We start from the raw sequence: 27,504 nt of genomic DNA, 5'->3' as shown, positions 1-27,504 counted from the left end.
AATCAGCGTGTGAGTCAGTAAAACAGAAATTGCCTCAGGTCCGTTTTGCCAGTTTTATGTTCTGGGCACTGAGTCTGTGTGTATTACTTTGCATCAATGCCCCACCTGCATGACTGTCATTTGTAAGAGCACCAGAAAATCCTGCTCATTGCTGCTGGTGCCTGTGAACATCCCTTTCTCTCTGTCTGCACAGGCAGCTGAACCTCCTGAGCACTGCAACGCCTGCAGTTGGTGCTTGGCTTGTTCCCATCGATCAAGTGAAGTCATCGTTAAATAAGCTGGAAACGGAAGGAACCCTGCGAATCTGTGCTGTTATGGGGTGCATCATGACAGAGGCTCTAGAGGTAAATGGCCTTTACAAAATCAGTGAGCCTATCAGAACAGGACAGTGTGATAGACAAAATACAGGTTTTGGAATGCTGGATGCTTTCACTGGCACACTTAGAGCATCTCTTGTGAGCCTTTGGAATTTGTCACAAGAGATGGCAAAAAGCTGTGGTTTTCGTACATAGTCTGAATTCCAGAGCCAAGTCTCATGCTTCTTACAGGAGTGCATCTCCAGGTAAAATAAGAGTAAGAAGTATGGCTGTGGTGCCTGGTATATTCTATGGAGTGTTTTTGTTTGCTGATGGTTGGATTGGCACCATCTAGTGGGAAGATTTGGATGTGACACCCACGCTGAGATCCTGTCTTGCTTAGTGACGTGGATGACCTAAATGTGATGCTGGTTTTCTGCTCTACTCAAAAAATTATCCTTTTCAGCAGTCTCTTATTCCTACCTCCCTTCCTGTTTCTTCTTCCTGCTCTCTTTCTAGCATTAAACCAAATTTTGAAAAGTGCCTGTTCCTTCAAAAATTACAGCTAGCTTTGCATGTATGTCTATTAGTCTAGACGTAATTTTATAAGGCCTGCAGTTTGAATCCAGGCTTTTCTTTTATTGCTTCATATATATAAACATGCATCCAGAGTTGTTTTTCACATGCAGTATTTAAAATAAGGTGGGTACCCATGAGCCAAATCCTTGTTGCAGAAGTTCAAAATGAGGTTAGATGTTTGTTGTCTTATAGATGAGATCTTTTCTTTGATGCTGTTTGCAAGTGTTCATATGCTGAAAATGCTTTTATTTTAATCTAGAATAAAAGTGTGCACTTCCCTCTGAGAAGCAAGTACAACAGGCTTACCAAAGTGGCTCGTTTCTTGCAAGAAAATCCCTCTTGTTTACTCTGTAATATATTGCACCATTACCTTCATCAGGCAAATTACTCCATTATTGAGGATGCCACTATGGTGAGTTACCCAGGAAAACTGGAAATATCTCAGTCCTTTTGTTTCAAATATACCAATTCTAATGTCTTAAATTTGGCAACAGTTTGAGGAAGGTTAAGAAACAAGAAAATATAAGCAAGACTCATATGTATCTTTCAAGTGATAAGTAGATATTGTTTCTCTCATTTTATTTTCTTTGATATCTGCTATTTTTATGACCTGTATATACGCATAATGCTTATCAATCTATTTTATTAGTAAATATGTGAGATCATAAACCAAAAAGGTATGCCTTTAAAACTGTATATGGCTTTTTTTATCATATTTCCTTCCCTCTCTGTCATACTTCAATGGACTTCATATGATTTCATTTTTCATGGTTTTAAAGTGGAATGAGTCTCAATTATTGGGGCAAGTGTATGAACTGGTTAGTTTATTCCAAATTCTCTCCTTGGAACTAGTTTTCATGGAACTAGTTTTCTAGAAACACTGGGGTAATGCAGACAGTTTAAGAAAGGAACTAGAATTGCACAGACTTAAGGGTTTAAGAATCTAATATTTTTTTTGATGGCTTTAGAGTGTTAAGATTGTAGTGGGAAATAGTTATTTGAACAAACATCAGGCAGAAGGGAGGAGTCTTTATTCCTGATTTTATGTCATTTTCATAATCCAATTCCACAGCTGTCAGATTTAAACACTTTGGTTTTCAACATATTCAGCTGAGAGCCAGTGATCAGGAATAGCACAATTTGTGGCACAAATAGCACAGTTTGACTTGTGGTTAAAATGCCAAGCTTTTGTTTCCTTTAGGACAATTCAGTGATGTAATCAAAACAATCCCTATATTTGGCCTCAAATTTATGTTCCAAAAGCACTGCTTATGAACAATTGAAAAAACAATCTTTTTAATTTCATTTCTGTTTGTACAAAGTTGCTATGAATCTTAGCCCATAGCTCAGAGCCTGATAGTTACTCAAGTGCTTTTAGCTTCATATTTAACAAACCTGCTTCCTGTTGTTTATTTTTGGCCCTTTGGGCTGGCTCCTCAGGTCATGTAGATAAATGTGTTTACTGTGTTCAATGAAGCTGTAATTTTTTATCTGTCAGCTCCTTGGCTTCTTTCTTGATGTCTGATGGTGCCAGCATGTTTGTCATAAGCCTCTTAAGTATAGAGATTTAAGAGAGCTTTGCCTTTTTCTCCCTCCAGTTTACTTCAAAATGTTGTGATATGAACTTTTATTTTATATATTTTATTTTTTTTAAAGAGTGATGGTCTTCCTGCCTTAGTGACCTTAAAGAAAGGTCTGGTTGCCTTAGCAAGGCAGTGGATGAAGTTCATTGTGGTCACCCCAGCCTTTAAAGGAGTCAGCTTGCACAGACCAGCCCAGCCAATGAAGCTGCAGCCAAATGCCAGCCACGAGCATGAGGATGGCCTTGGACTGGACAATGGAGGGGGCCTGCAGAGTGACACAAGTGCTGATGGAGCAGAGTTTGAATTTGATGCAGGTATTTTCATCCATAAAAATTCACAGGGGCAAGCAGCTCCTCTCAGACGTTTTTATCTTCTTAACTTTTAGTGTTTGATACATTATAGTCTCCTTAGAATTATCCAGCTTCTTTTTTTATATATATCACCTTCATTCTGAGGCTGCTGCTAACAATGGTAATTATAGTATTACAATAATTAGTGTTTGTTCAGGGAAAAACAAAACAGGAGACCTCTCTTTCTTCATGTCTTGTCTTTTTTCCCTGCACGAAATAAATCAACTTAATTATTTACTACATTTCAATCAAAAGCCAGGCAGCAGTTAGCAGCTTTAAGAGAGCAAAGATATTTGTGTGAGAAACCTGTATGTAGACATACAGTATAAAGGAAATTTTTGCCCCCTTCTCTCAAATATCTGTTTTAATTAAGCAGAAACACTTGGATTACTGAACAAAACCCAGCACACGCCTGTCTGAGGTGTTCTTACTTGTTTATAAATCAGACAGCGCTGTGTGGGTGTGTGCCAGCACTGGGAAGTTCATGACTGCTTGTAGATAGATGTGCCTGATGCTAGATAGATTTGGAGAACCAGGATTATCCGAATGAGGACAGTGTTTGCTTGGTGCAGCCACGGTGAGCGAGCACACGATGCTGCTGGAAGGAACGGCCAACCGCCCTCCCCCTGCCAGCGCCTCCTCCGGGCCCGTCACCGGGGCTGAGATCATGAGGAAGCTGTCCAAGACTCACACCCACAGTGATTCCGTGCTCAAAATCAAGGTGAGTGCACAGGGCTGGGCACCAGGGCAAAGGGGGGTCTGGCTGGCCTGTTCAGGAGCAGTTCTGTAGCTGCAGGTGGGTAAATGCGTGCAGAAAGTTACTATAGTGCATGGAAGGTGTGCTCCTGACCTTACAAAAGGGATGCTCCAGCAGTTGGTCTGTGTTCTTCGTCTGTTCTTTGTTTTCTTGCCAATTAACTTCCTGTGCATCATTTAAGGATGTGCCCTAACCTTTGCAGCCTTTGATCTTTTATTTATGGCAGCACAAACAAGGATTTAACTGTCATGGTACAAAATCAAAGACTGGCAAAGCTCTCCAGTGACTTGTACTAAAATTGTGCTCCAACCTTTTATTCAGACTAAATATTACTTTGTTTTTGCAGTTTCTACAGTACTTCGTTAATTTGCTTTCTGCTCACAGGGCATCCATCCATATCATTCCCTGAGTTACACCAGTGGAGACACAGCTACAGATTCACCAGTGCACGTTGGCCGCTCTGGAATGGGAGTCAGGGAAAGCCCAAGGAAGGAAAGTCTGCTCAGCTATCTCACTGGGAGCTTTCCTAGCCTGCACAATCTGTTGGAAGGGACTCCTCAAAGAAGTTCAGCTGCAGTTAAAAGTAGTTCTTTAACACGAACAGGTAGGATGTAGCATAAAAAAGTAGGATGTAGCATAAACAGGTATGATGTGGCATAATTTACTAGTCTTTTTGAATGAATAAGGAAATAACCATTTTGCATTTGTTTTTTCTTAACCTTTTGAGTAGCTCAAAAAGAGAGCTGAAACTACTATTTCACTACTGTAGTTTGCATATGATAAATTCAAGGTTTAGTCATGGTTTATGAAAATGTTTATTTTCAATAAATATTTTAGAAGCTTGAAGCATTGAAGTGTTTATACTCTGTGTTATTTTTCAGAGTGTATTTTTATCAGTTTTTCTGTGTATGTACAATATATACTATATTTGATATTGTATTTTCTCTAAAACTTCTCTCCTTTGCTGTCAGGGACTGAAATATTGTTCAGAAAAAAAGGTATTTTGGTTTCTTAATGATTCATTTCCTCTAATTAATGGTAGAAATGAGCAAATACAAAGCCATGTGTAGTGCAACATCGATTAGTGCCACTTGTAACTTCTGTGGTAGTGCTGTTTGACACATAATTTAGTGGAATAAACCTAGAGAATTAGGTTTATTTTTATAGTTTCTAGTTGTTGGCAGTGAAATCATGCTGTGTTCCTGGTTTTTGCTGACTTGGATGCCAGAAATGCTGAAGTTTCTGCTTTACCTGCACAGGAAACACTGTGGCCACAGACATGTTGTCTGAGCACCCTTTGCTGTCTGAGCCCTCCTCTGTGAGTTTCTATAACTGGATGTCCAATGCCGTGGGCAACAGGGGAAGCGTCATGCAGGAAAGCCCAGCCACCAAGTCTGGGCACAACAGCCTTCCAACAGGTATTGCTCATTTGCAGCTGAGTTCCAGGTGCTTCTGGGTTGGCTGGGCCTGTGTTTGCCACTTTCTGACTGAAAGTAATGGAGGGAGTGATTTATGATCAACAGGACTTAATTGGTTCAAAGTATTACTTGTGGGACTTCACAGCGACCTGGGAAATGAAAACATGGGATTTAAGCAAAATGGATGTTTTATTTTGCCTCACCCTGCCTCCAAAAATTTAGCTTTTTCTTGCATTTGGAGCAGTATGGCTGCCAAAGCAATGTGTAGCTGCCAAAACTTAAACCATAATATCTTCTTCTGTTGCTGAGTTCCTTCATTTTGTTGGCTATTTTGGATCTAATTTGCATATGCTTATTTTGTGATTTGTGCATTGGAATCCTTGCTCTTTCTCAGTTGAATTTTGAGACTAAACGTGTTTGGGAGTAACTTAGGAATGGGTTAACTTGTGGAAGGGAATAAAGAAAAAATATATTTCTCAAAGTCATAGGTGTATTAAAGAACCAGGTGTAACAATTTATTGCAGCTCATTTATTTTTCTTCTTGGCCTGTCATCATTCAGATTTTTCAGTGTGTATCTTAATTTTCTTTTTCACTAACACTACACTTGAATCTTTTTTCTGTTAACACTCCTTCAACTGTGCTATATTAATCTTAGGCAAAAAGCAGTTGCTTTAGTTTGTTTTTAATATTGAACCAACAGTCTGATCCTACAAACATCATTGTGCTGTACAGATTGTCGTACATATTGAACTATTGTGGTTCCTGTGTAAACTGGAATGTGTTTCTCTGCAGGAATACTCTTTCCAAATTTGAATTGGGCAATCTCTACCCGTTCCAGCAATATCAGGCTGTTTCTTTATCCTGAATGCCACCTTTAGTAAAGTTACAGACCTCGCTGTGTCTCGTTTATCTGTGTAAATAATCTTGCTGAATTTATCAAGTCGCTGGTGGTAAGATTTGCTGTGGTGTTAGTGTTCCATGGGTATTTATTTTCCAGGTGTGGCACCCAATCTTCCTACCATCCCCTCTGCTTCAGACTTCAACACAGTTCTGTCCAGTGACCAGAACACCCTGGATGGCACTCACTCGCAGCACAGCACCAGCCAGGATGACATTGCAGGGGTAGAAGAGGGCAACCAGGGCTTTCCTGCTGTCCAGCTGGCAGATGCACAGGTAACTGGGGTTGCACATGGTGAGCAGGAGTGTGGAAATGATCAAGGCTTTCATAACTCATTGGGTGGGTTTTGTTTTGTAGGTTGTGTTCAAACCTCTGCTGAGTTACACGGGGATTCAGTCACAGGATGCGATGCCCCTGTGCTACAGGATGTACTTTGGAGAGTACCTCTCCTTCTCAGGAACTCTGGACTGCCTCAGAGCAGATATTGTTGATTCAGACACAGCAAAGGAGAGGAAAAGCAAGCGAGCCCGAAGGTATTATGAGAGATTTAAAAACATGTGTATTGGCTAAAGAACAGAAATTAGGCTTTTCACGTGGTGACAGATTTCCAAAGCACTTTCATGGGATAAGGACCAGCCCTTTATTCTTCTGATCTTTTGTTCTGTCTCCCTGTTAAAATATTTTTTTAATCCTCCTATGGAATGATTTGGGAATTGTAACTATTTGAATCTTAGCTCCTTTTGAAAATTGGAGATTGGGGAAGGGGGAGAGCTGGTGGAAATAATAGTGGGGAGGAATTTGGGTGGCTCTGAAGTGGTGTTTGATAATTAATCCTCTAAATAATAATGATTTGAATTCTTCTGAAAATGCTCAATCTTCCCCTGGACCAATTTTGGGCAAAGCTTTAGGATGTAATGGAATGACTGCATGCCAAACTAGGTTTCGTAGAACTAGATGATTTCTATGTTAGTAGCACACAGTGTGAAACTGTAAAAGTTTATTTTATCATATTTAGAACTGTGGTAAAAAGGTGATATCCTAAGGCAAATAAAAGGCTGGGTTCAGTAAATTAGATGTAAGCTGTATTTGACTCTCACTCTCATAAAAAGCAGCACAGTAGTAACTAGTACCTTTCCTTTCCTCAGGCAAGGAGCTGTCAATCTCCCTCCTCTGGAATTCAAACCAGCTTTGATGTTGGAGACTTTCAGCATTAGCGCCGTGGTGATGGAGAAATCCATGTGCACCCCTCAAAACTCCACCAACGCCCTCTCCTTCCACGACTTGAACAAGCGCTACTACAACACCTTCCACTGCAACTTCACCATCTCCTGCCAGTCCATCAGCCAGCACGTGGACATGGCCCTGGTGCGGCTCATCCACCAGTTCAGCACCATGATCGACGACATCAAGGCCACGCAGACGGACATCAAGCTGAGCAGGTACACGGCCGGCTCGGCCTCCCCGACGCCCACCTTCAAAACGCGCAAGCACCGCGACTTCCGCTCCTCGGATTTCAGCCGCAGCTCCCGGGGCAGCCTCAATGGGGGCACCCGCGTCAACAACGCCAAGGGCAAGAGGACAAACAACGACAACAACAAGAAGGAGGCTCGCAACAAGAACTCCCTGGGCAGGTCGGAGCGAAGGACGTCCAAAGTGTCCAGGAAAGGCTCCAAAGATGTTGTTGACCACGTGACCATCCATATGGATGACTCTGACTCCATTACTGTGTCGGAGCAGAGCGAGCCCTCTGCAGAGTGCTGGCAAAATATGTATAAACTGCTCAACTTCTATTCACTCATTTCTGATCCCACTGGCATCTTAGAAAAGTCTTCTGAAACCTTTGGACCAACAGGTAAAGTGGTTCATGAACCCAAATAACCGAGTGTGTGTGGTTTTGCTTAAATGGTGCTTTCTAAAGCTTGCTCGTGATGTCTTTTTGTGAACTGCCCATCCTGTCTAAATTGGATTAGAGGGGCAAGTGATGAGGACAGAGGTGAGCTTTCAATTAGTTCACCAAGATGATGTACAAAAGGTAAGCTTAACTTTTCTCACTAATTGCATAGTGTGGATTGAGTTTGTTCCTCCCAAAGTGCTGTTTTGTGTTCAAGGGGGTTTGGAAATGCTGCATATTATTATTCGTGGGAATATGCAAGCAGGTACATAAAGCCATCCTGAGGAAGTTAATCTCTGCCTTGAGAATGACTGACAGTAAAAAAAAAAAAATCTGTGAATCTTGCTGTGAGAGAAGGAAAGCTGCAATAGTGGTTTTGGTGAAGTCCCACAAAGATTACAAGTGTTTGGGCCTTATTCTCATCTGAAACTTTGAGATCTGGTGTGATTATTACTATTTCTAATGTATTTCAACACAGAGCAGCAAATCTGAGAGCTGACTTAGCATCGTTCTCTTTGTTGCTGAACTTAGGTTGCTGTGAATATGCAGGGGATGGTGTAGTTGCTCTATTGCCATATTTTCTTTGAACTTCTTTTAACTAAAGAACAAAAAACTTCTGAGAGTGTCAGATGGGAACTCGTATTAAACAGATACCAGTGTCTTTCATGCACAGAATATCATAACCACAGAATATCATATCAACATCTGAACAAAGTGTAAATTTTCTTATCTTGTTTTTAGCTTCCTGAATGTTGAAAAGGAAAACTTGTCCATCCAAAAAGATGAATTATAATAATCTTTGCCTGTGCAATGATCAAAAAATAAACAGGGCAATTGGAAACTGTCAGGGCATTTTTCTGGTATAACAATAAAACCAGATCATTACAAATATTTATATGAGGTGAATATATCTGTGAATAATAATGAAACCACATTGCTCATTATTGTCTCCATGGTGTCTTGCGTTCGGTTCAGTTGCAGTGGTATTGGGGTGGAGTGAGTGAAGCACAGATAATATTCCTGAAGAGTTTTCTTGCCATGAAATATCTGTGATCCTCAGTTTGAACTGGAAATGTAAGTGGGATATAGCACAGGTTTATCCCAAAAGGAGCCTTAGGGAGCTGCTGGTGTGTTTGTGTGCAGGTGTGCGCAGCCCCACGGAGCCGGCCTGCAGGGTGGTGTTTGAGAATGAGCAGGACAACGGGCGCAAGCGCAGCCTGGTGACCGCGGAGCCGCAGCACGTCACCCTCATCGTCTTCGGCATAGGCATGGTCAACAGGACGCACCTGGAGGCCGACATCGGCGGCCTCACCATGGAGTCTGAGCTCAAGAGGATCCACGGCAGCTTCACCCTGAAAGAGAAAATGAAAGGTGGGATCAGCTAAAAGCATTCTTGAAACAATTCCATGGCAGCTTTACGTGTGCGTGTGCAGTATGTGTGTGTAATATAATAACATTCAGCAAGTGCTTTTAAAAAATTATTATAAAGGTTGCTGCAAGCTTTTCAGAAAGTGCCATGGAGGAAATTATCTTAGAAGACAGTCACTCATTTTTCAAAAGCTTTTCTCTTGTCACATTTTATATTTGACATCACTTACTGTGACTGCTAAAGCTGTAATTTTTCAGTTATTTTCCTGCTGCAATATTTTTAAAAACAGCACACCTGAAGTATTGTACTGACTGAAATGCTGTTTAAATAAATTTTTTCCCTGAAGATGTGCTACACCAAAAGATGACTGAGACATGTGCCACTGCTCACATTGGAGGTGTCAATATTGTCCTGCTGGAGGGAATTACCCCAAATATACAGTAAGTATGAAGTCTAGAATTTAAAATTGTTCAAATTCATCAAAGTGTTATGAGTTGTATTATTTCTCTTGTGCTTCTAATTGCTTTTTGAAACTTGTAGGCTCAAACCATATGAGATTTGTAGGGAGTAATTAATCTTCTGATGGTAATTATTCATTGGTCATTATATGTTCAAGAGCTATAGTGTTTCTTTAGTAGACATATTTTCCAACTCTCATGATGCATCGTTCTTTGTTCTCTCATGTTAGTTTTGTTGTTCTAATATCCTTTCTCCAGCCTTTATATAATTGACACAAGGTGGCAGGGGAGGGGAGGAGAACCACTTCCTGTGCATGAACATCATGAATCACTTGCTCAGCATCCACATTGTTCTGGCTTTTTTATTTCTGCCAGGTTCACAGACTCAAAAAGGCCATGCATTATTTTAATTTGTTCCCAGCTGCATCTCTTTCTGTTTGAGTTGCAGAATGAGCTGAACCACAATTCTTTGTAACACAGATCACCCTCACACAATTTGGGTGTTGGCTGGGTAACCCTCAGTATGTGTACTGGTCTGAGAACATGACTCTTGTAGAAAGGGGCTAAACAATGTCACTTGAGTTTCTCTCTCCTTTTAATTCCTGGGTAGTGTGCAGGATGCTACATAGAAATTAAAACATACAGAATTTTATAATTTCCTCATCTAAATTGCTTCCAGTAAGTTTGTTTCAGAGGGATAAATAAAAGTTCCAATCTGACAGTCATGAACATATTGGCAGGATACAAAAGGAAAGGGGGGAAATAACGATAAATCTTAAAAACAACAAGATCAAAGAACAAACATGAGCAAAACCAAAACCTTCATCTTGGTAATTTTAAAAATAAGTGTCATATTGTGGGTTACAAATAATTAACTGACTAATTTTGCATGACTGTTTATTCTTTATTTGCTTTGTTTTTGTTTTTCTTGCTTTCTCTTCAATCTTCATCTGTAGACTGGAGGATTTTCCTACATCTCCTACAAGCACAGCCAAACAAGAGTTTCTGTATGTCATATTATTATGTTTAATAGTCTTGCAATTAACTCTGTGTTGTGTAGATAATGGCTGCTTTCCTACTCTGTGTGATTGTGGAGGCAGATGATGCTTGAATACATCCTGGTTCATCATCTAGTATTACCTAGATAAACTTTTTTAATGAAGCCTGCTAAATATCTGCCTGAAACAAGCCCTTGTTAATGTTAGCAATACAGTTTGAGGGACTGCTATTGCACTGCACTCACTACTGTAATGTTGGAATGGTTTTAGTGCCCCTTAAGTTCTTTAGATCTACTCCTGTACTTATTTTAATGAGCTGAAATAGTGTTGATAAATGTTAGGGAACAAGAGGTGAGATTTGCTTTGGAACTGCTGTGCTTGGAGTGATAGTTGTGGTGTCATTGTGGACAGGGCTGTTCCTTTTTGTCTTCATTTCTCTGTGTGCTGGTTTAACTCCCAGGCATGCTGAAGATCTCTGTCTATTTATTCAGTTTTGTGGTAATGCAGGATTAACTTTAAAATGTTCTTATAGCTCTGGAAGAAGAGGTGATGGACTGAAAACTACAAGTGATGTAGGGCAAATACTGGCATTTGTGTTCCTTTTTGTCTGGTAGCAGCATTAAACCAGGGCATCACTGAGTTGTTGAATTGGCTGCTATATGATGTGGTCAACAAAAGTATAAATGATGAACAGGATTGGATAAATCCATGTTGGATTTATGGTGGTGTGTCATGATGGAGTCTCTGGCTTAGAAAGTGAATTCCTTTTGTCTGGAATTAAGGGAAGGATCCCTTTATTTACACACAGCTGACTCAGTGCAGTAGCTCCTGTGTGTTATTGGCCTCCTGCTGACTCTTTCCCCCCCCCACATACTTGTTACAACATGACCAAAATCTGTTGAGTACTGGCCTTGTAGTCAGTTCTGCAGTGGGACTAAGACTTTTTGTCACTAATTTGTCTGGAGAGTGATCATTTATAGTATTGATGTGAGAATATAGAATTCTTTCTGGAAGCATTATTGGTATAGAAGTTAAATAATGATTAATGATTTTAATGAGATAGAACCAGGTGTGTTACAGGCATGTCACTGTAGGTAAGCAAACTGTAGATCTTCAATAATAAATGGATAGCCAGGCAGTTGTTCCACAGTCATGGAAGTAGGTTTTTTGTAGGCAAGCAGCAATGAAATTCATTTGTTGCATGAAATATGGAGAAAAGCACAGTTAATTTTGCTGAGCTTTCTTTCTCCTGCAACAGCCATACTGATGTAATATATTTTTAATTAAGGAAATGTTTAAAATGGTTTGAATGGAGTAGTATTTTGTGTTTATAGACGGAGATGGAAGTGTGTTCTTGATTGGCTTCACAACAGTTGAGTCAGAATGGTAGCAGGAAGAGAGTGGGACAGAAGCAAATATCAAGAAAAATAATGTTGTTCTTATAAAGTGGTGGATTAAAGCAATTCTGGCTTTTTCTTAAGTAATGTTTATTTGTATAATGTTTTTCTGAAAATTGTTGTGAATTGTTTCTCCCTTCATCACATATTTTGCAATCATTTTTACTTGATAGTCTGCTCTAAAATATTAATTCTGAACTGCTTTAGGTCACTTGCATCTCTGGCACAGCTGTGACAATCTGAGTGTTCCTTGAACTTGAGGCAATTAATTTGCTGTTGATAGGCCAGTGGTTGCCTTACAGTGCTGTGTATTTCTTGATTATTAGCAGAAGGGTGATGCCTTTTTTTCTTTGGTCTGTATTTCCACATCTGGGTTGCTTTGGGCTTGCTGGTATTTTAGCATAAGAATAAGAAACATTACTTAGAGAGTGGAGTTCATAGAATAATCAATCTTCCACCATGAGACCAAACTGTCTATAAACAATTTAAATATGATACAAAAAGTATTTTAGCTATACCCCATGAAATACAGTATTTGAGAAACTTGCATTGAATGTTTTTATGTATTTTATATTGTCTATTTTACATAGTCTATAGTTTATTTTATTCAATTTTTAGTCTGTTTTTCAGCCATTTTAGCTGATGTATTGCATCTTGACAACTACATGTCCTTCTCTTTGAGGCTGTAATTCTGTGTTGGCTGCATAATATACTTCCATTGGGTAACCCTCCAGGAATTGACCATAGAAACATTTATGTGTTACCCCAATATATTTTTAATAGGAGTTTAGTGAATTCTGCTCTGCCTAAATTCTATAATGACATCAAAAACTGTCTGCTTAGTGCAGTTATCTTTTTATCTTGGGTAACCATTGTGAACTATATCCTCCTCAATATTAAAATCAAGTTTAGATAATGTTTTGCAAGAATATCTTTGAATTGAACATCAATATAATGCACAAATTTATGAATCACATGCTGTGTATTTACTGTTAAGTATTTCCTCCAATGAACTATTTGGATGCAAAACTCAGAAATCTGAGTTTTTACTAAAAGGATTATTCAAGATTATTCCTGAACAGGAGTTGAAATGGAAGGTTCTTTTTTTTATTTCTGTGTGTGCAAATTTGTTTGTCTATGTGCAGCCTGGTGTGTATGCACTGAAATGACCTTAGGTTAAGCAAGGATAGGAGTTTGGTATAAGTATTTTTTGGCATGCATGACATGTAGTTCTCTTAAGTGTAATGTAGTTGTTTGTGGCATGTAGTGCATCTGTGTGTAAAGTGAGAGAAAAAGGGATGTGGGTGTAGTTGATAATATTACTGCAAAATTCAGCTAACACTTAAAGACTCAGTTTAACCCACAACTGGAAGGGCGTGCAAATGACTGCTGTTCCCTCTTGCTGCCAGGACTGTGGTGAAGTGCAGCATTGCCAAATCCCAGGCCCTGTACAGCGCCCAGAGGGGGCTCAAGACCAACAACGCGGCCGTGGTGAAGGTGGGCGCCATCAGCATCAACATCCCGCAGCACCCGGCCACGCTGCACAGCATGATGGTGCGCAGCTCCCACCAGCTCTCCAAGCAGATCTCCGACCTCATCCGCCAGCCCTCCACTGCGTGAGTGCTCCCACACCCCTCCCCTGGCAGGCTTTGGCACCTCAGGTGCCTGGGCGGGTTAACAGCGAGGGTTTCCTGCCTGTTGTCCCGGTCCACAGGCCCCAGCCAGCCAAGGAGGATGTGGCCACTCCTCTGCCCTCTGAGAAGACTCCAACGAGCATCAATCAGACGCCAGTTGAAACAAATGAGTTCCCCCAGCTGCCAGAAGGTTTGGAGAAGAAGCCCATAGTGCTGAAGTTCAGTGCCATGATCGATGGGATTGCCATTGGAGCAGCGCTCCTGCCCTCCCTGAAGGCGGAGTACAAGATGGGAAGAATGAGGAGTCATGGAATGACAGGTGACAGTTTGGCCTTCCATAAGCACCCACAAGCACTTGGTGTTTGTTGAGTTCTAGCTAGAGCTTTGAATCTGTTGTCGTCAGCTTTGGTTATTTTAATATGGGCTTCAGCCAGGTGGGCCCATATAGAGAATTTTCACTGTGGTTGTTACACATTTCCCAGAGGCAGAATGCAAGAGCACATGAAGTAATGTACATGTTCATATATAGCATCCTCCCAGGAAGCTTCCCTCTAACTGCCAAAATCAGGTTATGATCCTTGATTACTTAAATTTTGATTTGTAATGCTGGTTTAGAATAGTCTTGTAAGGCCTCAGTATTCACAAGGTGGTCTGTATGACTTCCCCCTTAGTCTTATTACTGTGGAATATTTGTTTTCTCTAAAAATTAAAACAACCCAGAATCATGTGGATAGGTATTTATAGTTCTTTGGCTGTGTGAACTCCAGTAACGTTTTAACCATTTACGTTTTTTTCTATTGTTCCAAAACTGTTCTTAAATTTAAAGATAAATAAGAGATTCTTTTGCCAGTTCATACCTTTTCTTCCCCGCCTCCATTTTTCAGGTGCCCAGACCAGATTTAATTTTGAGCTTCCAAACCACAGACTGCGCTTCACTTCAAAAGTTTCTGCCACTGACATGTCAACCATTCCTCCTTCGGCCAGTCTCAACCTGCCTCCTGTCACCATGTCAGGGAAATACGTCATGGAAGAGCATGACACTTACTCTGACCAGATCTGGAGCATCGATGAGCTCCCTGCCAAGCAGGGCTACTACCTGCAGGGCAACTACCTGCGCTGTGTGGCTGAGGTGGGGCTTCAAGGCATCTTTGATAACTTATTTCCCTTCTATTACAATTCTGTCTGTGCACCTTCACATTTTTTTAGCAATCTGCCTCCTCCAGAACTCTCAGGTTTACAAGCTGAATCCAAATAGTGAAAATCTATTTTTTACTGTTTTATAGCTGGTTTTTTTTATTGGACAGCTCCATAAATGGAATAATGACATGACATAGAACCTTAATGATATAAAATGCTCCGCTCGACACAGAGTGTTCTATTCATAAGTTCTACTTGTGTGCCAATTTCCATAGTTAATTTTTCCAGAGAGAAAAGGGATGCTGCTTAAAAGAAACACCTGCTGGGGAAAAGCAGGGCATTCCTACTAACTTTTTAGTCAGAAAAATAGTCTGGCATGTTTTTAAATGAGAATTCTGATGTTGGCAACTAAAAAAAAAAACAACCTGAAAATCCACTGTTTTTTAAAAGTAATGTTTGTTCTCAAATGTTCTATTTCTACAGGTTGGCTCCTTTGAACATAATCTCACGACTGACCTTTTAAACCATTTAGTATTTGTGCAAAAAGTGTTCATGAAGGAAGTAAATGAGGTCATACAGAAGGTTTCAGGTAAGTGGAACACTTAAAAGCTGCTTTAAATAAGATCCTCAAACTTTGTTTGATGGCAACATGATGTAGCTCTCAGTCAGGATCAGCTCATTAATTTCACAGCCACCCTCATTTCACCTCTAGCACTGCAAGCAGCAGCAGGAAGCAGAGCTGGACTTTGAAATGATAAGAGAGGCTCTGGAAATTATTCTAGGTCTATCATAAGCAGGACTTCTATTGGGAAGCAGGATTGTTTGACGTTCTGGACTTCAGCCTCTGTGTGTCTCCATAATGTGACCTTGGCTGGGTTACTTTCTGTAGTCACTTTGTTTGATTTGAACTTTTTTTTGAGTTATCCTAAAAGGCAAATTTTTAGTTTAGTAAGATTCATCAATAGCTGGAAACATCATGAGGAAAGAATAACAAGTGGTAACTAAGTCAAAAGAATGTCTGTATGTACATCTGCCTCCTTTCATGTCCCTCTGTGTGTGTGTATGTATATTCAGATATATACATCCAATAAAAGAATTGTGCAGTCCACATGACATGCCCTCAAGGCGGTTAGAAAATGCAGTGGAGAAAATGGAAAATGCCAAATTCCTTGAAGGCTAACAAGAAACACCCTGATACTTGTTCCAGCCAAAATATATTAGTATTGGGTAGTAAGAAAATGCTTGGGCCAAGAATAAATCTTCTGACAACTGTCATTATTCTATCAGAACTTTTTTTTGTGTGGAGGAGCATATATAGTGCTGAACCAGGAAAGCTGTATTAGCTTTTACAGTGTTTCGTAGACCCAGCCTTTCAATCTGCCCTGTACTTTTATGTGAGGAATTTATTACCAGTGCTGCTTCTCTGCTTGTCCAGACTGTAAATTTGTATTGCCAGTAGCAGCCTCCTGGTGGTTTTTCAAATGTGACTGTTGCCTTCCATGTTGGGGTAATTCAGAAGGGACATGGTCAGGTCAGCAATCTGTGGGTCTGGATGCTCAGTGCAGAACAATGGGGACAGAAATTGGGTTGGTCCCTCTGGCTTGGAGCAAAGTATTTTTTTAAATGCCTTGAAAATACCAATTAGTGTGATGTGCTGCAGTATTTTTTCTAATTAGCGTTTGTGTTGCACTAAAGTATTGTTTGCCTATTATCCTTATATAAAAACTGTGTAAGTACCAATTACTGAAGGTGAAGTTGCACAGATTGAGGGCTTGTTAATGACCAGAGCAGTCCATAATAATGGCATCTGAAAATTAAAGGCAGTGTTGATTAAAAGAAAATTACCCAGATACAGAATGGAGTGATAAAAATTGATTGTTGTTTGGGGTTTTTTTTGAATCCATGATTCAACTGCTTGTCCTTACCACCTGTAATTAGATCAATTGGCATATTTGGAGAGAAATAATGGCTTAGCCTTTTCCAGCAGCAAGCCCTTCCTATAAACTAAGTTGGAATGTAGATAAATATCAAGGAGAATTAAAACCAGGATTGCTTCTTAGGGGTACATAACTTGGAATGAAATGTGCCAGAATGAGCAAGTAAACCCAAAAGTGAAATAATTGCAGAATACTCTTTCCTCTCATGGAAAAATACTGATATAATTTCAATTCCTCATTTTCATGGGATTTGCATAGTATTTGGTCAAGTGTTAAACTTGTGTTGTCAGATAACTAGGAGATACACTAGTGCAGGGGACAAAACCCCTCCTTTTTGAAAAGCAGGTGTTAATCCTTTCAGACTTTGAGACTTCCTATGGAAAATTTCCCAGGAGGGAGGAACATGCTTCTGTTCCTTCATTCTTAGTGGAGAGATACTAATTGTATGTCAGAAGATGGATCTGCACTCATGTCTCCAAGCATCACTTGTTTTTGTAAATCCTCAACTGGTCACTATTTAAAATGAGGCTTAATTTATGGTCACTTTTTTATGTGTTGGTTTTAAAATGTTTTCTTTGATAAAACTGTGATTGTGCATTTTTAACGTGTACAGGAGGGGAGCAGCCAATACCTCTTTGGAATGAACATGATGGCACAACAGATGGAGATAAACCAAAAATTCTTCTTTACTCCTTGAGCCTGCAGTTTAAGGTAATCTTATGATGACAAAACAGTGGTTGGGTTCTGTTTTCCTTCTCATCGTGTCTCTGAGCCAGATGCTCATGGCTTTGTACCTTCCTTTTCCATTAGGGAATTCAGGTGACAGCAACAACTCCCTCGATGCGGGCTGTGAGGTTTGAAACGGGCTTGATAGAACTCGAGCTCTCCAACAGACTGCAAACCAAAGCAATGCCTGGAAGTAGCAGCTACCTCAAACTGTTTGGAAAGTGCCAGGTGGATTTGAATCTGGCTCTGGGACAGATTGTTAAGCATCAGGTTAGTGCTCAAAATCTTTACATGTAATGTTCTCAATGTGTGATTAAAAAATGGCATAACCAAGCTAAGAGGTTGTTGCACAATGCTGGTTTTTATCTGGTTTTTTTCCTATATTAATAATATCTTAGAGCTTCTTAGCCCTTTAGAACAGTAATAGCCGTTCTGCTGAGTTAAACTCAAAACTTTTGTTGATATTAATATAATTTTTTACAATATTTGAATGAAATAATAAGATCAGAGGAGATCCAAACTTTACTAGACCTACATTTTGACCTAGTTTGTCTGTCTTGGTTTGACAGTTGTACCTCTTGTACTCTTAAACCTGCTGCTACCTGTAATCACTTGTTCTAGGATATGAAAGTGTTTTGTGATGCCTAGGAAGAAACAGACAAAGAGAAATCTTAAGACTTGTAAATCAACTGTCACAATAGAGAATCTGGATCTATAAATAGCTACATTAGTTAACAATTTATGATAAATAAGGAAAATAATGCTGTGATCAGACCTTAATTCAAGAATACTGAAGATCCTCAAAGGAGCTTTGGCTAGAGAAGAACAGGAAAGGACACAACTTGTTTTAATTTTATATTCTGTCAAATGCAGTAATTTGGTGTTTTCTTCTTCCCCCTCCCCATCCCTGAACTCTTCCCTGCTGCAAACCCCTCCCTCTTCCCATTTTTTGTAATGTTTTAAGGTTTATGAAGAAGCTGGCTCAGACTTCCATCAAGTTGCCTATTTCAAGACAAGAATTGGATTAAGAAATGCTCTCAGAGAAGAAATCAGTGGCTCATCGGACAGGGAGGCTGTGCTCATTACTCTGAACAGACCCATTGTTTTTGCCCAGCCGGTGGCCTTTGACAGAGGTACTGTAGAGACAATTGCTACAAGTTTGTGTTCATACTGAGGAAGAGATTTTTTTTTTTTCTCAAAAGGTTTGATTATTCAAGATTCTTTGTATTTCATGTTAAGTAGCTGAGAAATTTGGGAGATCTCACCCATGCCAACAGATTTATCAATCTGTCATCACACATCAAAAATTCCACATGTTGAGGTGATTAGATGGTTTGGAGCAAGTTGCTGTTGTAAATCCTCACAGAGGAATAATGCTGAGAACAGCAGGACTTTCTGTATTTCAATGTATTAACTTAGGTAAATGATCAAGTTTGTCCATCTTGTCCTTTGAAGCATGACCTGATCACTGCACCCTGAACCTGTGTGTGTCCATTGTTACACATCCTCTCACTTAAAGTAATGGAGGAGCTGTAAAAAGGGATTACAAAAAGAATTTATACATTATTTTTTTAAGGTGTTCATTTCAATTAAGCATTTTTGGTTTCCTCATTAAGCTGTGCTGTTCTGGCTGAACTACAAGGCAGCATATGACAACTGGAATGAACAGAGAATGGCTTTGCATAAAGATATTCACATGGCCACAAAAGAAGTGGTGGACATGCTGCCTGGAATCCAGCAAACCTCTGCACAGGCTTTTGGCACTCTGTTCCTTCAGCTGACTGTCAATGATTTAGGAATTTGTCTGCCCATCACAAACACACCCCAGGTAAGCAAAAGCATGATTATTGCAAGTCTGTTAAAACAGCCATTTGTGTGTGGTGTGCATATACAAGAACCAGGTGATATAAGCTTCAAAAAAGGTCTAGTTTATAAAAGGAAATATAAATTAAAGTGAAACATAATTATAGATGTGCATATTCAGAGCTAGAAATTTATCAATCTGTACATTTAGGATTGTACATAATTGTACACATCAAAATAAACACCGAAAAAAATCACATAAAAATTAAAGGTACCTTTTGCCATTGTTCAGTCAAGTCAGGTGTCATTTTTCTTGGAGAAAAGAATTGATCCTTGGCTTGTCTTCTCTGCTGATGGGGCCATATGGATTATAGCCCTTGATCAAACCTAGATTTCTGTTCCTTTTCCAGATAAGCCTGACTCCCACTGCTCAAATAAATGTATAATGTAGGTGTTGCATTTAGGAATTGGCAATGTAAGGCATTGTATGGGCAGAGGTGATGCTTTTGAGACTCTCTGCAGAGAAGGGAAAATACAAGGAGATATGAGCAGGGGTCAGTTAATAGGGAAAGATAAATGGCATTTAGGAAATGTAATCACTTTTGCATTGCACTGACCAGTAAGTTCTCCCTGTGATTTTCTTTTCCAGTCTAACCACTCTGCAGATCTTGACACTGGCTCTGCTTTAGTCCTGACTATTGAAAGCACACTCATCACTGCTTGCTCCTCAGAGTCTTTGGTTAGCAAAGGTCATTTTAAAAACTTCTGCATTCGCTTTGCTGATGGCTTTGAGACAAGTTGGGATGACTGGAAACCAGAAATAAGAGGAGATCTAGTCATGAATGCGTGTAAGTGCAGGGGATTTCATACTGGACAAGAGTATTTCAGATATAAATCCACTTTTGCCTTTGCCATTGACTTGAAAAACAGCTGAGCTTTCCCAATAAACCTAAAGAAAAGACTTGGGCCTTTTGAAAGCAAAATAATATAGATCCAAAAGGTTATATTCCTTTTTTGTTGCTTTCCTTTATTAATATTAACTTTACTGCTTTATATATAGTTGTAGTAATTTAAGTTTTGCCTGAGAGATATTGTAAGAGTTGAATGCATTGCTTTTATACAATTACATAAGATCCCAGTAATATTTTAATAGTCTAATATAGAATATTTTTATATAATGTGAAAATTCCAACATTTTTATGGGTTTTTAAGTTGATTCAATGCATATGTGTATTATACATGATACATATTTAGAGTTTTGTACGTTAGCAAGTAAGTTCACTTTACTAAATAAGAAAAGTCCTTCAATGAGAAATAAAACTAGAACTCTTGTCATTCTTTAATTATGGCAGGCAGGAGAATGAGGGTGGGATTGGGAAGGGCTGCTCTAAAGCAGCTTTTACTGGCTGCCTAGTCAGTGACTTGCTGTGTATGCTTCATGTAGGTGTTGTGCCAGATGGTACCTATGAAGTGTGTTCCAGGACAACAGGCCAAGCTGCAGCAGGTAATGTGCTTGTTTTAATTAATCAAGTCCTCCATGAGAAAAGCATTCATAGAATATGAAATTTAAGTCCTTTAACTGTGTTTTAATTTAATTGGTTGGAGAAGAGTCAGCAATAGTTGCCATAACAGTCAGCATTGCTTCCTGTCCTCGGGATTGCTCAGTCTTCCTCATGCTGAGGCTTTGCACCCTGAGCTGCCATCCCTCTCTTTCCTCTCCCAGAAAAGGCTTCTCTTTTTCCCAAATTCCCTCTCAGCCCAATCTAAGTAGTCTGGACCTTCTCCAGAGCATTCAGAAATAGCTGGCAGTCTCTGTATTAGCCATACTTCCATATAGGAAGAAAACCAATATCCTGTGTTGTCATGCTTAGAGCAAGGTCTGTATTTTGATGCTGAAAAGTGGCACTCAGAAAAATCCTGGGCAGACAGGATATTCACTAGGCACAGAACACATATGACATCTTCCAGCATCATTGTTCAAGACTTGAATAAAAATAGGTCAGCATTTGTACATGCAGAAAGACATGCTTTGTTTCTTGCTGTTAGAAATTCTGTTTTGGAGTCGTGTACTTGCCTGCATTTGTATGAGCTGAAGCTTGAGATGCTCTTTACTTGCTCGGAAGAGAATGTATTTTCATTAGGTCTGCCTGTGTTATATCACTTGTTTAAGAAATACTGTGAAGTATTTTCATTAAGCATTTCAGTTATGGAACGTGTTTTCCTCAGAATAGACAGAAAAGATAGTGTTTTTCAGTTACAAAGAACTGTCTTGGCTAATGGGTACACAATTCTCTATGGGAGATTTTTTTAAAACAGGAAAAACTGTTTAAACTGGTTTGTTTGTTTTTTTTTAACACAGAAAGTAGTAGTGCTGGAACCTGGACACTGAATGTGTTGTGGAAGATGTGTGGTATTGATGTCCACATGGATCCAAACATTGGGAAAAGACTGAATGCTTTGGGCAACACCCTCACAACATTGACAGGAGAGGAAGATATTGATGACATTGCTGACCTCAACTCTGTGAACATAGCTGACCTTTCAGATGAGGATGAAGTTGACACCATGTCTCCCACTATCCATGCAGTAAGTGATTCCACCAAAATAAGTTCTACTAATTGGAAAAAGTATTCTGTCAAATGGAAAGGTCTTAATCTTGAGTCCAGCATGAGAGTCTTTATAGCTCATGCAAGTCTTGTTAAATCAGAAACGTTTGTGTGTGTGTTTTCCAACTCCATCTTTCAAAGGCAACAAATTGCAGATCATATTTCTACTGGTGTTATGTGGAAATAACGATCTGGATTTGAGAGCATGGAGGGGACACAGTACCTAACCTCAGATAGCTGAACTGTAAAAGCTGTGGCTTTCTTCTAGGTTTTCTTCACAGGAGAGTAAGTAACTAACATGAAAAAAATTTATAAAAACCTACTTCTACTCAGTATGCTGTTGACCTTGCTTTTTGGTTTTCTGCAAAACCATTTTAACAGCTGTTCCTTCATGTCTCTAGCCTGCTGACTGAGGAAACATTTTCCCAGCACACTAATGCTCCTGTTTGTTGTTCAGCAATCAGGTGGAGGTTCCTTGGGTGGAGAGGCACGCAAGCTCACATTTGGGCAGCGGATTGTAAATCACCTGCTGGGTTTGAGCCCCCCAAGGCAGCGATACTCTGTTCCTGTAGAATATCTCTGGGGCTCAGCGAAGCGGGATCTGCTCCAGCCTAGCAGAGCACATTTGAAAGCAGGCAGATCCTGCTCATGGGGACATGTATGTAGTAGTTACAGTGTGTCTAACTGAATGATGGGCTTTGGATCACTGGAAAAAATCCAATCAGCTGCCTGTTCACATGAATTGATTCTTTTGCATGCACTAGTCCAAATTTGAAGGTGTGAAATTCACTTTGCCTGTTGTTCACAATGTTCTGATGTTCAGTTTTTCATGAGGACATGAATGCAATCTTCATTTTTAAACAGGAGATCGTTGATCACCGGCGGCAGGGAGCTTCCAGTATCCAAACTGGAGAACAGCGAGGAAGGAAATTTATGAAGCGTTTGGTTGATATTAGAGAGCTCAATGAGCAAGCAAAAGTCATTGATGACCTGAAGTAAGTGGGGTTTGCTTTATGTTTGTATCATACATCTTGTGGCACTGTTAGGATTAAGTGCAAGTTGTTGCCTTTATTTGAAAAGAAAAGGATTCCAAAAGCAAAGGCTATATGTGCAAGTGCTCTCTCAAATCTCTCGGGTTGTTCCACAAGTGTCAGATTAGTCTGTGTTTTTCTGACTCTGCATTTTAATGACTGATTTATAATCCTTTTCCTATTGATTCAAAATCAGACTTCTATCTTGATATATTATCATGCTGATTACTTTAGGAAAATATATTACTTTGAAACTGTAATACGCTTAGGAAGAAGAGGGAAATTATTTAAATATAAACTTGTTTTTAGTGTCTTGCACATGATGAAACTTGAAAACTTTCTTATACTGTACTTGAGAAAACCCTTAAGAAAAACTTATTTTAGATTGCACTAATGTCACCTGACCTTCTGTGTATTTTATTAATAGTGTTTTCTGACTTTGGGCTTGTTTGGGCTTTTCCCCCCCTTTTCCCCAAGACAGACTTACTATAAATGGATCTGTCTGTGATGGGAGTACAGAGGTTGGTAGTTACATGTTAAATAATGAAAAGGGATACATGTTTTACTGTTTATACTTAAAATAAGATTGCTGTCACCATTCAGTGGGAATTTTTTTCTGAAATTAGGAATTTAGGTTAAATGCTTGTTTTCATAATTCTGTGGCTGTATTTGGCACTGGCCCTAAGTATTGGGACAAAAGAGAAAATGGGTTAGTTCCTGGGGAAAGCATTCTTACAACAAGAGTTTTGAAATTGTGGAAATAACATCTTGTAAGGTAACTCAACCATGCTTTACCTCCAGGAAATTAGGTGCAAGTGAAGGGACCATAAACCAAGAAATTCAGCGCTATCAGCAGCTGGAGTCGGTGGCTGTCAACGACATCCGCAGGGACGTCCGCAAAAAGCTCCGGAGATCCAGCATGAGGGTGAGCAGGATGAGGCTCCTTGGAGAATACTGTAGCACTTGTGTCCCAAAACCCCTTTGACTTTGCTGGCACTCCCACGTGCAGTAGCATTTTAGCTTGCCAGAGTTTTTCCCTGTGTTCTCAGTAGTTGCGTTTCCATATTGTTTCTGGTGTAGGCTGCCTCCTTGAAAGACAAGTGGGGTCTGAGCTACAAACCCAGCTACAGCCGATCAAAGAGCATTTCAGCATCAGGGAGGCCCCCTCTGAAGAGAATGGACAGAGCAAGGTGAGCCTCTGGGAATTTGGGATTTGTGATAGCCACAGCAGCACATGGGACAGGGGAGAAGTTGGACTTGGGCCTCAAGAGTCCTTTTACCACAGGCAGCAGCTGTTTGTGGTGGAACTGGCTAGAAAGAGGTCATTTTGCAAGGCAGGCATGTTCTAAAAAGCTTTTCTCATTTTTCTGAAACCACTGAGAAGATTCCACTTCTAGAACAACTTAGAGTTTTCTACAGAATCCTGATTTCAAAACATGTATATAAGGAAAAATAGCATACTGTAATAATCTTTTCTACACCTGATTTGCAATCATCTGCCTTTTAAAAGGGTTCTTGTAATGAGAAGAAGAAAGGGAGATGCTTTTTTCTGTGTAAATAATTGTCCCATGTGGCAGATTACAAATGGCTTATTTTTCTGTAATTTCTGCATGTTGGCTTTAGGATTGAAAAGCTTACACAGAGACAGTAGCAGAGATAGAGTGCTGGCCAAGTCACGTGCAGCTTCCTTCTCTTTTCTTCTCCCCCTCCTTCCTTTTCATTTACCCAAGTGCTTCAATTATGATTTTATATCTTATTCCCTAAAAGAGTGCTAAGTGTGACCTTGTACTTGTGTAGTTAAATGTTTGCATGACCCTAAATCCTGTAGTACAACTCAAAAAGCTGTTTTGGTTTTGTTTTGCTTGCAGCTCTCGACTGGGAGACAGTGAAGACCTCCCAGATATCCGTGTGGATGCTGCATCCCCTGGGCCAAGAGTAACCTTCAACATACAAGATTCTGTAAGAATTACTTTATATGCCATATAATTATATTTCCTCTGCCATTTGGTCACCAGTTCATGAGATAATTACATCCAGGCAAGCCTGAATTGTGTCTGCTTTGCCTCAAATTACAGATTTGTTTTTGAAAAACAGACTTATTTTCTTAGAAGACAGATGTATTTTGGTTTCTTGGCGCAATATTTTAAAATGGCTTGATTTGTTTCTTAGGCTCACACAGTAGTCCTTTTGTTGGAATTTTTGTCAGAGGTGTGCAAAAAATCACCTAGGTTTTTTGGTGTTTGAATATATTTAGAGTTTTGGAAATGGGTATTAGTTTGCTGTAGCTGTACAGGTATATCCTTAGTATTTGAAATGGATTGTTGAATTGGCTTGGGGTTGTTTTATTTTTTTTTGTATGTTTTCTCACATTTAAAATGTTTATTTTGCATGGTTGAGATTATTGTAATTATTTTAATTTCTATTTTTTTTTCATTTCTATTAAGTTGAATCAAACAGCTTTGGGGATTGCACAACAATCCAGCTGTCCAGGGGAAGGGTATTTTCAGGTATTTCTGAGCAGAAACAAGTATTCTTTGCCAGAGAACTAATTTATCTCATAGGGAGCTGCTTTTCAATATTTCATCTCTTTTGCACTGAGCTAAACAGAATGTATATTGAGCTTGAAAATATTTAAATACATAAACTAAGTAGAAGAACATGATTTATGGTTGATGCACCCTTATGTAGACTTAAAACTACTGCTAAAATGAATTACTGACTTTTTGCTTAAAGACTGAGCAAGGCTGATGTAAAGTGACCCAAGTCTAGCATTGAAATGTGCTTTAGAGGCCGATTTTAGTGTGTGCCTTCACATGTCACATTGTGTTCCAATGTGATGGCAATCAACACTGGTACAAAATTATTACCAGGTGGGAGGACTTCTCCTCACACTCTTATTTCTGTTTAAATTCTTATATTTAGTGTGGAATAAGGCATTTTCCAATAATAGCAAGTAGGGAATGTTCTGAAACTTAATATCCTGAGGACAAGTTGAGTTTTTTAACCGCTTCCAAAACCATCTTTTGAGAAAATAGTAGTTTTTTTTGAAGAATTAATCAAGCAAACCCAAAACTCATAACAAATCAGGAAAGGCAAAACTAAACAAGCAAACAAAAAAAACCAAACTGAAGAGACAGTAATGTACTTTTTCTCCTTTCCAACTCTCCTTAATGCTCCCAGGAGATAAATGCCTATTTCTGAGAGAATGGTGGAAATGGCACCTGGGAATGTGCTTTGCACATTTAAATATGTTCACATTTCAAAGCTACCCTGCCTGTTGTTGTTATGTAAAAGCCCAGTTAGCTTAGGTTTTGCTGGCATACCAAAAAACTGTTAATCACGTAGAGGTACCAAATGTTGAATATTTTTTTTAAAATGTGTTTTGCTGACATCATGCCAGTTGTTCATCAGAGCTGTAATTTGAGTATGCAAACAACTGTGTAGCTCTACAGTGTTACTGCATAGGAAGTGCTGGTGTTTAACACTTGTAGATGCTTTTCACAGATGCTTTTAAGAATCTAATGTTGGACAATGGCTTGTGGCATGATTTCTGTGAGAAGCAGGAGGCTCCTTGAGGGCACTCAGTTCCATGCTCAGGCTGGGATGCCCAGGGTGGTGCTGTACATTCTGTCTAGTGCCCTGCGTGCCCTCGCTAACGCTTCCTGCAAGTCATGGGCACTTGGGCTGCCTTCTGTCCTTTGCTTTCAAAACAGTTCTTAAATTTAAATGAAATGTTTCCTTTCCTTCTAAATTGGTAAGAGCATGATGAATCTTGGTCTACCAGGCTGAGCTCAATCACTAGGCAATGGCAAAGGTCTTCCCACCAAGCTTTCATTTCCTTCTTTTTCATAATCCTCCTGCAATTCCTTTACCTGCTCTCTCTGTGTTATGAGGAACTCACAAGTGAGAGTTTTTCATAGCAGGCCTGCTTCTTTATTTCCAGATCTATCTACTGCATTCTCTGTGGAAATCCAATCTGTGGAAATTTACTATCTTTTTGTCTTTTCATAATCAGTTTCCAGAGGAGACAGAAATGGACCTTTTGTCCGTAACTATTGATGGTCCCTCCCATTACTCATCTGCTAGTGAAGGCTCATGCTCAGTATTTGGTTCACCCAAAACTCCAGCTGTCTTCTCACCCGGCATTCCCTTCCAGCCTGAAGAAGGACGCCGGGATGACAGCTTATCCTCCAGCAGCGAGGACTCAGACAAGGATGATGACCATGAAAGGGAGAGGACCTATTTCTATAGGAAACCACCGTAAGTAACAGTCCTGAGGAACCACACAGAAATTAGGAAGATAACTAAATATGCTTTCACTATTCTCAAACTTGAAATATTGAATTTCAAGCTACGAATTCTGTTGCTGATGTAGTGAGTACACTCAAATGTGGGTGTGGAAGGCAGGTGAGGTTGTGTTCACTAGAGGTGACTATGTGGGAAGGAGTGATCCTGATTGGAAAAGGAGGTAACTGTTACAAATTTCAGCTCTTGGAACAGAATAAAAAAACTTGGAAAGTGAGGCTTTTGACCACAGAACAGGGTGTAGTTCCACAAACTGAATGTGTAAATGTGGCTACTTAGAAATATGAAATTGATTGTGTGTGTATATTTTTGTTCCTTTTTTGATTGAGA

General features: G+C 39.6%; 1 protein-coding gene across 1 annotated transcript in view; it reads left to right on the top strand.

Moving 5' to 3' along the window:
- BLTP1 (bridge-like lipid transfer protein family member 1) overlaps window positions 1–27,504 on the top strand; it is a 93,571-nt gene that overhangs the window by 54,239 nt on the left and 11,828 nt on the right. Inside the window, exons 38-66 of the mRNA XM_059470222.1 lie at window positions 194–344; window positions 1,135–1,287; window positions 2,532–2,772; window positions 3,381–3,529; window positions 3,950–4,169; window positions 4,825–4,983; window positions 5,982–6,157; window positions 6,240–6,415; window positions 7,028–7,734; window positions 8,917–9,144; window positions 9,489–9,582; window positions 10,557–10,607; window positions 13,405–13,611; window positions 13,710–13,948; window positions 14,514–14,758; window positions 15,250–15,355; window positions 17,317–17,414; window positions 17,514–17,699; window positions 18,394–18,562; window positions 19,046–19,257; window positions 19,882–20,080; window positions 20,677–20,736; window positions 21,592–21,818; window positions 22,703–22,833; window positions 23,671–23,794; window positions 23,950–24,059; window positions 24,738–24,828; window positions 25,314–25,376; window positions 26,885–27,129. Of these exons, the coding sequence (XP_059326205.1) occupies window positions 194–344; window positions 1,135–1,287; window positions 2,532–2,772; window positions 3,381–3,529; window positions 3,950–4,169; window positions 4,825–4,983; window positions 5,982–6,157; window positions 6,240–6,415; window positions 7,028–7,734; window positions 8,917–9,144; window positions 9,489–9,582; window positions 10,557–10,607; window positions 13,405–13,611; window positions 13,710–13,948; window positions 14,514–14,758; window positions 15,250–15,355; window positions 17,317–17,414; window positions 17,514–17,699; window positions 18,394–18,562; window positions 19,046–19,257; window positions 19,882–20,080; window positions 20,677–20,736; window positions 21,592–21,818; window positions 22,703–22,833; window positions 23,671–23,794; window positions 23,950–24,059; window positions 24,738–24,828; window positions 25,314–25,376; window positions 26,885–27,129 (5,217 nt within the window). The remainder of the gene's footprint in view (window positions 1–193; window positions 345–1,134; window positions 1,288–2,531; window positions 2,773–3,380; window positions 3,530–3,949; window positions 4,170–4,824; window positions 4,984–5,981; window positions 6,158–6,239; window positions 6,416–7,027; window positions 7,735–8,916; window positions 9,145–9,488; window positions 9,583–10,556; window positions 10,608–13,404; window positions 13,612–13,709; window positions 13,949–14,513; window positions 14,759–15,249; window positions 15,356–17,316; window positions 17,415–17,513; window positions 17,700–18,393; window positions 18,563–19,045; window positions 19,258–19,881; window positions 20,081–20,676; window positions 20,737–21,591; window positions 21,819–22,702; window positions 22,834–23,670; window positions 23,795–23,949; window positions 24,060–24,737; window positions 24,829–25,313; window positions 25,377–26,884; window positions 27,130–27,504) is intronic.

The sequence above is a fragment of the Ammospiza nelsoni genome, chromosome 4 (genome assembly GCF_027579445.1).
Source record: "Ammospiza nelsoni isolate bAmmNel1 chromosome 4, bAmmNel1.pri, whole genome shotgun sequence".
Taxonomy (NCBI): Eukaryota; Metazoa; Chordata; class Aves; order Passeriformes; family Passerellidae; genus Ammospiza; species Ammospiza nelsoni.
Note: the sequence above shows the minus strand (reverse complement) of the source record. Positions and strands in the feature narration are given on the sequence as shown.